Source organism: Trachurus trachurus, assembly GCF_905171665.1.
Source record: "Trachurus trachurus genome assembly, chromosome: 20".
Lineage (NCBI taxonomy): Eukaryota > Metazoa > Chordata > Actinopteri > Carangiformes > Carangidae > Trachurus > Trachurus trachurus.
In genome coordinates, this window is record NC_139911.1 from 10,149,649 (window position 1) to 10,160,681 (window position 11,033).

The 11,033-nt window shown below is 43.0% G+C and overlaps 1 protein-coding gene across 1 annotated transcript; it reads right to left on the minus strand.

Moving 5' to 3' along the window:
• Positions 1 to 3,466: 3,466 nt before the first annotated feature.
• Positions 3,467 to 9,283, minus strand: ppp1r16a (protein phosphatase 1, regulatory subunit 16A; the record flags this gene model as incomplete). Its single annotated transcript, XM_083995123.1, has 10 exons — positions 3,467 to 4,393; positions 5,109 to 5,271; positions 5,371 to 5,500; positions 5,648 to 5,723; positions 5,813 to 5,938; positions 6,274 to 6,398; positions 6,682 to 6,785; positions 7,177 to 7,322; positions 8,432 to 8,502; positions 9,037 to 9,283. The coding sequence occupies 10 exons, from the start codon at positions 9,281 to 9,283 to the stop codon at positions 3,854 to 3,856; spliced, it is 1,728 nt and encodes a 575-aa protein (XP_083851249.1). The 3' UTR covers positions 3,467 to 3,853.
• Between the last annotated feature and the right edge of the window lie 1,750 nt (positions 9,284 to 11,033).

Below are 11,033 nucleotides of genomic sequence, written 5' to 3' on the forward strand. Positions count from 1 at the left end.
CTGAAACACAGAAAGAGTTATAAAAAGACACTCAGCAGAGTGCAGTAGTAAACGTAGCTGTAGTGAGTGAAGTGCGCTCGCTGTTACCGGTTGGCGGTGGTGGTAGTGGTGGTGGAAGTCGGTGTCGTGTGTCGCTGCAGCCGCGTTGTGTTTACTCCGACTGACAGTTGTGTCTCTCCGCGTTCATATTCCCACCCGACCGCCCCGCCTTCACCCGCTGCTGCTCCTGGTTGGCTGGATCTCCTCGCGCTGGCCCTCGGCGTGCCAGATGACACCTTTAAGTGCCGTCGGAAAAACAGCACTTCAATGCAAAAGGAGCCTTGCGTCAGAGGGGGGAAGCATTAAATGAACATTTTTTTTTTTAAGTTTAAGTGTCAACTTACTCAGGGCACTACACATAGGCTATCTGTGGTGGAGTAACCACATTTTAAATTATTTTAAATGACTCTGAGAGAAATAGGGTTTGTTTTTACCCCCAAATGTGAAGTTGCTTTCTAAATTAAAGTGGTATTTTTAGTTATCTTATATCTTGGGAGTGGTGTAACAAGCTGTAACAACAGTGACATAAATATTATAAATTGATATTCCTAATATGGCAGCTAATTTACACCTCCAGCATAGAGGTATAATAGCAATATCTTGAAATGGTTTGTTGTTGTTGTTTAACACTATATTAAGTAAAAAATAGTTCATGACGTAGCTGCTAACTTTGTCCTTGAAGGCTGGTTGAAGGAGCGGTGAGAGTGAATCAAAACAGCAAAGCTGCAGGGATAAGAACAAAACAAAAGCTGGAATATGCCAAGAAGCTACATTGTATGCTATAGTGAAATGTGTGTAGTTGATGTGTAACTGTGTGTCCACTTCTACATGAAGAGAACCACCTCAGGTAAAAACAAATAAGTGAGTAAATGGAGGTACTCTCCTTTCCAGCCCTAATGTGAAGCTTGTTTGCTTCTGTAGAAGGCCGTCATGTGTAAATGAACAGATGTAGGGTTTTGTGAGATAAAGGCGTCTTATCGTACAACAGACCTCTGCACAGCTTGTGTGCATGGTCTTATAAGGAACGTGGCCAATGTGTTTTTGTTAATCTATCATGTGCCACGCATTAAGGACAAGGAGGTTTTTGAGGGAAAACACTTAATTTGGAAGGTTGATCAACATTTCCTCTAACTAATATTGGGTTGGCATAAAATAAACACAAATCCTATGGTGAAATCATCTGCTTTTCCTTCAAACCCTCTTAACCTCTAACCCCACTGTGTTTGGGGTTAAGAATTAGGCGGGGGTTTCCAAGACAACTGGTTTAGGTTAAGGGAAGGAGAAACAGACCAAAAAATGCCTGAGAAACAGTTTTAGCATGTAGGTGTGGGGAGAGCCAGGCATCAACAGTGAACAGACGACACCTCCACATTCTCCTGCGTTGTACTGTTTGTTTAAGAATATGTCACAGCAGCTTCTGTGCTTATAGGGAGGGTCACTGTGCATCTGGTAAGAGGAATGGGAAACATATTACTCAAGAAGAGCCGCCTGTCGAGTTGGGAATGCAGAGAGACAAGTTGATGTGAGAGAAAAGAATATGAAAAAGAAGATAATGTTGAAACAGAAAATTAATCCTTTGCATGTGTTTTGTTGAGACGGGCCAATGAAAATGTAGCCGTCTGTTTGTGTTAAGGACATAGTGTGTAAGATAGAAACCCTCCTAGACGTCTTGGAGGGGACCTAGGAAAAGACATTTGATACCCCAAACTAAAACAGTTCATATACAAGCATGTGATGCCCTGCTGACATCAGTGTGTCATGCAGTGTGTTTTGGCAGCATCACACAACACAGTCTGTTCCATTTAGCCTATATCAAATCTCATTTTAAAAGAAACATCGGTGTAAATACTTAAAAACTGCTCCCTATTATATACATTTGAAGATGTTGTACAACCAACATCTTGTAAGGTGTGGCAACTTGGCTCGCACCCAGAACATAAATAGGTTCCATTTTTAACACAACTGTTACGAAGGCCACATACAACTTGACCTGGGCAGGGTCACGATCTGTGTTCATGTAAGAGTTCAGTGTGCTGTGGAAGACCATTAAAACACGATTTATAAAAGCAGGTCTACAACTTGTGATGTTTTAATAACCTGAAACAGGAGTGCAGGCGGTGTTACAACCGTGATACTGGCCAACTTATGACTTCTGAACTGTTTCCTATGTGGATCATGTGCTGTCCTGGCAGTTGGGTCAGGACGTACCGTGATATTAGAGATGTGCTTACAGTGAGGGAGTGTGACATAGAGAAGAAAAGGCATGGGGGTGAAGTAAGTAAAATGTGCAACAGCTCATTTTTACCACAAGGGGAAGACATCTTCACCAACCTCATGTAAAAAAAAAAAAAGTACTCACTCTGATCAGGCTCCAAACACAGGTCTGTATGAGCTTCCCTCACTGCAATGTAGAGAAATATCCAAAGACAAACATAACGTCAAAATACAATGCTTCCTTGCAAAACATTCGTCAAAGTTCGATCAAAAACTAGATGTAAACAGTCATGTCCAAATTCATTGAGGAAGACCACTTGCATTCAGAAAGAAAAATACAAAAACCATCATTTTTAAAAACATCTTTATGTTTTTTTGTTTTTCTAAACAGGGCTCAGTAAAAATCACTAACAAAACTGAAATGTAATACAGATACTGGAGTGCACTGACAGTACATCAAATTGGAGTCATCGTAAGCCATTTCATCCCACTGCTCACCAAATTAAGATGTGGGACTTTGTGCAAGTATTGCAATCCTATATCAAATCATCTGCCACCTACACAAGGCACCAACCTTTGAAAGATTATCACAACCAGTTTACTGTCTACCATCTCTTCAATATTTCTGAAAACACAAAAATATTTTGCCCTCACGCTTGAATTTCTCATATATTTTTATATTTATCTTTATCTTTAAAAAGGTACAACTGTACACCTTCAGCCATATTCAGTATCAGATAGAATAAATAATGTGATTCTATTCAGAGGGTAGAAAAATAGAAATGGAGAGAGAGAATATTTAATTTACAAATTGCACAGTTACACGTGTTGAAATTTGGGGTTTCTTGTGCACTGGAAAAGCAACAAAAAAGGAACTATCCAGTACATTTTCAGTCCAAGAAAAAAGAAAAAATCAAGCAAGAAAAAATATGAATTCAGAATATTATATTGTATACTGTAACTATCATAACCAATCAATCTCCCAACCACAAAAAACCTCTTGCTTGATAATATAAATGTATATGCAAATACTAATAACGTACCCTTCAATTCAGTCACTCAGTAAAGAAAACAGAGCTTTAACTTCATTCACTCATTCTTAATTTAAATCAGTTCAAATTTCATTCAGATTTATGTGGATAACTCATCCTTCCTGTGATTCTAAGGCTCGTCATTTAATCTACTTGAGCAGTTATATCGGCATTGAAAAAGACCCAGCAAAGCAGATTGCTTGTGGTTGCAACACTGAAACTTGTAGTTCTCTTTCCAGTCACTAGATGGACCCCTCTAGTCCCACATATATTCATCAGATCAGGAAGCCTCCAAGTGAGACAGAGCTTCAGGGAATGGTGGGACCTCAAGTATAAATTGTGCAGTGTATAATGAAAGATAAGCAAAGAGAGAATAAGCACATCGATTGCACTTGAAGTTATGTGAAATGCAGTGTAGATCAAACGCTCATTGGCATGTGGCCTTAATTTTCAGTCTTCAAAGATTCATTTCAAATGTTTCGGTTTTGAAATGTTATTTGCCACTTTGGAGTGTTTCATGCCTTCTCCTCTACTCTGTAGGCAGCATGTCTGTGTATGTCTGAGTGTGTCTACATGAGTCCACAGCAGGGCTCCTTGTTGGTAGACTGCTCCTCCTCAGGGGCTCGGAGCTTCAGCAGTGGAGGATCTCCGCTGGCTGGGGTGAAATACACCTGGCTCGGGGAGGCTACCTGCTCCGTGCTGGGCGTCATTTGGAGCTCCGGCTGGGCCTGAGTAGTCGTAACCTCAATTACTGCAACTGAAGGCTCCTCCTCTGTGGGAGGGGGCAGGGGTGGCGGAGGTGCAGGGTATTTGTTGAGCTTGGCAGCTGCCCGCTGGCGTTTCAGGTCAGCCAGCGTTTGGTGCGATTTCTCTCGAGTCATACTGTCTCCCCCCTCGCCGTCTGTAGACACGGACCCCAACTCAGCTCCAGAGGCGGGGCTGAGCTGGTAGGAGGCGCTGCGGTCCATGAGGCCTCCGCCACTCCACAGCTCTCCAGGCACAGAGGCGGCCAGGGAAACAGACGTCCCTCCATTCCCAAGGCTGGACATTATTTTCCTGTCTGCAGCCTCCGGCTCTCCTAAATGTGATGACGCTGTACCACCAGCAGCCTGAAACAGCACATTTCACTTCAAAACTTGTAGTTTGATCAGACTACACTCTACAGACTACACTTTCAAAAAATGAGACTAAACCATTAAAGGGATAGTTCAACATTTTGGCGGAGCAGAGCCACGAGCTGCTCAGTGCTACGCTACAGTCAGAGGCTAATGGGATTTCTTGGTTTCCCTCATCAAACTCATCAAATACACAATCCAACAACTCCAAAACACTCTTGTGGACAAGTTGTGACCTGCACATTCACCACGCTATGAGATAATAATGGAACGTTGCGAGACAGAGTCGTTTTAGAGGTAAATTCATGCAAAACAGCTGATGTGTGTTCCCGTTGGGGGCAGTTTTTCGGTAAGCAGTCTCTGCATTTGCCTCGAAAACAACTCAGTATCGTAATGTTCTGTTATTATCTCATAGCGTGGTGAATGTGCAGGCCACAACTTGTCCACGAGAGCATTTTGGAGTTGTGTATTTGATGAGTTTGATGAGGGAAACCAAGAAATCCCATTAGCCTCAGTAGCGTAGCTCTGAGCAGCTCACAGCTCTGCTCCACTGTTCTAAAAATAGCTTACACTGACAATTAAAGGTTACGAACCTACTCCTAAAACTGTAGAGATTATGGCAATGGGCCGATTTGCCAAAATGTTGAACTATACCTTTAATAATGTAACACATTTCCTTCAAAAGGTCATCAAGGCTAAGCTCACTCACCATGGTGGCATGGTGGTGTAGCTCATTGTCTGTCTGTCTGTCCTCATCGTCGTCCTGTGGCTCGGGCTGTCGGCCTCTCTCCTGCCACACCATGGCCTCTTTGTGGTGCTCCCGCCGGTACAGACTGGAACGCTCATTCACGCTGACGCGACGCACCACCTTACTGTTTAGACAAAAAAGAGATGGAAACCATAAATTAAAACTATTGAGTTTTTTTCTTCTTCTTCTTTTTATTTTATTGTTTGCCGATGTCCACTCTTACCCTCTGCTGCCGGTGCTAGAGGCTCGTCTTTGCAGCGTGCCCTTCTGCCGGTCCTGGCTCTTCATGATGGCATCATGTTTGTGCTTTAGGTCCATAAGTTTGGCTCTCATATCCTCATCCATACACACATCTGAAATGCCAGTGGCAGCAAAGGTTAGACATTTCAGCAAAAGGTTATTGGTTTCTCTTGATTGGTAATTAAGTGTTCCTCAAAGGTAGAAGGTTTTATCATTGACACTATTTTGTTATGAAGACCAAAAAGACTTTCTAGTCTCACCCAGAGGTGTCTCTTCCAGGATAGACTTTGTGTTTAGACTGGCTCCATGGGCTACCAGCAGCTCCACCATTTGAATCTAAGGAATAAATAAACAAAACTATACTATTAATAGGTCGGTTAGAGTAGTAGTAGGTCCCCATGTTTTGGTTTGTCTGCAGCACTTACTTGTCCCCAGCAGGAGGCAGCATGTAGTGGTGTCCAGCCATCAGAGTCCTTCACCTCCACCTGAGCCCTGTTCTCTAGCAACAGCTCTGCCACAGATATGTAGCCATTAGCAGATGCTATATGGAGCTGGGAGGGAAGTGCAACACAGAGAACACACAATATTAAAATGACATGTCAGCCATGGAATGTATTTTACACCGCTAGACATAAGAAAAAACAAACCACAATCCAAACAAGGCCATTTTCCATTTAGACATTTTGAATGATTTTCAGACCTTTTGTATTTTTGGTTCTGTTTTGTCTAACTTCTGTTGAATTATTGTATTCTTATTTCAAATGTTTTGATATTTTCTGTGAATGCATGCTGATACCACACAGTTAAAGTCCCTGAGCTGCTACATCTTAATTACACCATATTGCGTAAGCAGCTAAAAATTGTTGTTTCTATCTGCCCGTCTCACCAGAGTTGCTCCATTATCGTCCTGAGTGTTTAAGTCTTCTTTGCTCTGAAGCAGAGCCTGGATGTCCGCTAGCATGGCCGTCTCCTTAGCCCCTCTGCATTCATCTATACGGTCCTGAGTTATCCCTACACACACAAAAACACACACAGGGATAAAAAACAAAGATAGTAGTTAGCTCACAGATAACAGTTTAGAATAAAGACATTTATGCACCTTTTTCTGTAATAGAAACTTTACTTATTTGACATCTCCACAATAGTTTTTATTGTATTTTTTTATTGTACGTGTTTAATGTTTATTTGAATCCCACATCCTGATGAGAGTTAAATCAACCTTTGAGCCTTTGTCACCTACAGTTACTCATAACATCTGTATTTTAAGAGAAGCTGAACTCATGAACTCACTGACCCTGCTCAGCCATAACCATCTCCAGCAGCTCGAGCGTGGCCTCATCCTCACAGAGGTCGTAGGGCATGTTGCCATCTGCATTGACCGCCAGCAGGTCAGCCCCACTAGAACCATGCATACACAAATAGGTAAACAAAAAACAAACAAACAAGAGGATTAGAGCACTAGACAGTGACACACCCTTCTGTACAAAGCCCATCAGGAATATTCATGCACTTGCAAAGTGTTGTACAGCCACATTTGCATTGTTTATGTAAACAAGATTGCCTATCCATGGAATTCTGTCTGTTTATACCTTGGTTTAGAAAATAAAATCAACGAATGAAGGGCTTGAGCAATTATTGACAGTGGCAGTTGACAGTTGTTGAAGTTCATAATGTCATCTTATCTACAATATTATTATCACTAAAATGACATTAGGCAAAACTTCCTGTGTGAAGAAAGGTGCAAAAAAAAAAAAAAAAAAGTGTTAAGTTACGACATGGCCAAACTCACGCCTGAATAAGGAGTTGCACCAGACCAGTGTGTCCACAGGTGGCAGCAGCGTGCAGAGGTGTCCATAACTCACTATCACAAGCATTCACTGAGGCACCAGCGTCCAGCAGGCACTGCACTATCTCCACAAAGTCATCAATGCAGCACTGAGGAGAGAGGGCAGTTGTAGATATGTATGTAAATGTATATACAGTTAAGCACAAAGAAATTACTAATCAGGCACAGAAACATATGGAAAACATACACTGCATGCACAGTGAGAAATCTATGAATCATTATTTACGACCACTAATATAGCAGCTTGTGTAAAAGAACAAAATTTGCATGCAACGCCCAGCCCTCTGCTGTGTAAACATCAAGTTTTCCAAGGGGAAGAGCAGAGTCAACAGCTTTTATAAAGAGTTCCCTGTGCTCACAAATATCCCACTCACGAGTCTGTAGTTGAATGTGTATATGTGGTGACTTAGGTAGAGAAATAAACAACACAAAGAGCAGAACAAGAACTGTGAAAATGACAAAGGTTGCAGTTTAATTTTAGATTTGTGTGTTTCAAAGTCCCAAACACAGGAATCTTATGATGGTTTCTTCTGAATGTGACTGTTCGGGGAAGGAATGCGAGTTGTCCTCACTCTTCCAACCTCCTACCTCTCTATAAACGGTGGGAATGAATGAGTGGGGGTAGCGTCAACCGACTTTAGATAAGTTCAAGTTCAGACAAAACAAAGGCAAACAGTACTTAGCGAGTACAAAGCTACAACGCTGACCGCACACAACATAAACACACGCTGCACAAAAGGTCACCTGCCTTGTTAAGGGGAGCCACAGAGTGCAAAACTCTGTAAGCAATATCTTGTTGTGCTTATAAAAAGTGATGGACATATGGGAGTGTGTACCTGTGCATGTAGATCTGGAAGTTCATCTAATGGTCTAAATGCTGGAGATAGTGTGTACTGCATGTGGTCTACATGTGGAATGTGTTTAGAAGATGTGGGCTGCTGGTAATTTTGGATATGACGACCAAACTTGCTCCTGAATTTGCAGCAATTATGAGATTATTACCAGATGCTTAAGTTTTATGGACTCAAATTGAGGTCACAAAGATTTTGAGCCTGTAAAATTGATGTTCACAATTAATCCCAAAGTTAGTCGAGGTAACTAGAGTTAGCGTTGTTTGCATTGCAGGTGGGTAGCCGCCGGTGAAGGATCATGTTCTCGTCACTCCACTGGTGACTCCAACGCCTGTGTGTTTATGTACCTGGTGTAGGGCGGTCAGTCCATCCTCGTTGACCAGATCCGGGCTGACTCCAGTGTTGAGCAGCTCCCTCACTAGAGGAAGCAAAATCACACACACACATTGAACATACACACACGACATAATGACTGGCCGCCCGGGCAGAGTCCTTTCCCACATAAACGTTACAACACTTTGCACGTATCTGTCTGCTATAAATAGATATAACAAATGACACCAAGTTAGGGTGTGTAGAGCAACAATGAAAGATTTGCCACTGTAATTAGCGTTGATCGCATGGCTGAATAAGGTCTTTGAAAACAAACCCCCCCCCGGCCTATTACAATTAAAGTGTGACGTATTCAGTGTAAATTATGCATGAATAACTTCCCTTTAGTTGTGTTTTTTTACTGAGAAACATGCTGCTGTCTTATAAGTACAAAGAAAACAAATGCAGGCGTGTGGGCTTGCTTTCACAACATGGACCTTTCACCAGGTGGGAGGGCTGTCTTTAGCTCCTTCATATGCTTGACTGATTTAGTGAAGATCTATAAGAGCAGTAGAAAAGCACTACATATTTTTAGTCTCTCAATCATGACTCTTTTCTGTGTATGCAAGTTTCTACTCACCCTCTTCCACATCGTTACGGGCAGCAGCATCCAGCAGAGTGATGGCATGGGGGAATGTCACTCTGGTGGTGCGTGCCTTCTTCTTATCGGCTTTGGCTCTTGACCCTCGCGCTGCATCCTTCTCCATCTGCATCCAGGCTTTGAGCTGCTGTGCACGGCGCTTCTGGGCGTGTTTCAGCCGCTCGGTGGCGCTCAGACGCCCGACGGTGGCCATCTCAGACAGCAGCTCGCCGTGATCGGCTGCCATGCCAACGCGCTTCTCGCGCCTCAGTTCCTGTTTGTTTTATCTTAATCCACAAGGATATGAAAGTTTAAGGTGTCCAAATGTCTCATAAGCCTCCTGCGTGCTCTTTACAGAGGCCCTCCTGTCAGGCCAAGCAGGCCTGTGGGAGAGCACAGAAACAAGGAAAATATCCTTTCATGACAACCAAAAATATTCAAGCGAGCAGCTACTGTCTGTTGAATGAAAACAACTTATTTTGTATCATCAGGTGATTAGGCAACACAGAAAACTGTTGCAGTGTAGCTTTCCCATCTTTTAGATCACAGCGTTTATCTTGCCAAAGAAAAAAGACGAGCGACCGACGTCCAGAACATAACCAGATCCATCCGAGCTGAGGTTTGTAACAAACTTTCAGTCCTCCCATCCATGTCGACTGTAACTTGGCCAATGATCCAATCGGAGTAGATGAGACGAAGAGGGAATATGTTGCTTGATAGATTTTCAAACTATTGCCCGGGCTGGATGCTCCACTTCAGCTGCTATTCATAGTGGTGGTGTTTGTGTCCGAGGCTTTGATCCAAAACAGCAGTGGGTTTATGACAATCCATGGTGAAAAATGTGGTTGTGATAAGCAATAAATCCACAAGGAAGGAAAGAGTTAAGTTGAAGCAATAATGAGTCACAAAGTAAGAAGCATTGAAATATCTCCTGGTGGTGAGTGGAGACGACTCCAAAGTCAACTTATCGTTGTTGACACACTGTTTGGCAGGTCTTCAAGATGTGAAAGTTGTGTGCGCTGGCTTTAGTGACATTGTTTCTGTCTGCAACTGTGGGCAGAGAAAGAAGAAGGAGAAGAAGAAGAAAGGGCAGGGAGAGAAAATGTGAGTACTGTGTAACAGTATAATGTACTAGGCACACTGCACACACCGCTCTCCTAATCCTGTTATCTTTAACCCCTGAGCTCCTTCCCCCTACTCCCTCCTCTCCCACTCCTCTCCCGAAGGAAACTTGAGATGGTGGGACGCTTTTCATTAATGATTGACACTCCCTGCAGCGCAACACACACTTTCCTACCGCTGGCATACGCACAAGGCAACGCTGACGTGATGATGTTGCGGGAAAAGCGGTTAAATAGCTGCTATGCGACATGTTTCAGTGCAAGTTACTAACCCCGGTCAGCGAGATCGCTCTCGTCGCCTTTTGTTAACTTTTCCTGCTGAGTTACGTGGCTCACACACACACACACACTTGGCTCTTTCCAGGTGATTCATTTATTATTTAGGACCTGGGCCTGTGAGCGCTGAGAGGAAGGTCAACTAGAGGCACTCAGTGGGATAGAGAGAGTGACTGACATGACGGTAGTCCTAGGCCACGGAGCCACGGCAGCAAGAAGCCAACGAGTGGTGGGTCGACCAGAGCTCAACATAGATCAGCTCACTGGATGGTAATTAGAAATAAAACTATAACATACTACACTTTATATCATGTATCAACAGCATAACCACCATTATTTGTTATTTTCTTAAGAAAAGAAGGCTTCATTAAATATACAGACCCTTCAGCTTCTTACTTTGGCAACACTACGCTCAGTTTGTTCCTTCAGTGTGCCACTTTACTATTTTTAGTCAACCTAACCTCTCACCCTTTGTCACGAGCTACAATGTAAGGATTTCCTTAGACTGAGGTAATAAGCCAGCACTCCCCCCACAGACTGGTCACTACACAGATCACTCATTCAGACAATACAAACAGGAACATGGGCTTGGGATGGCCA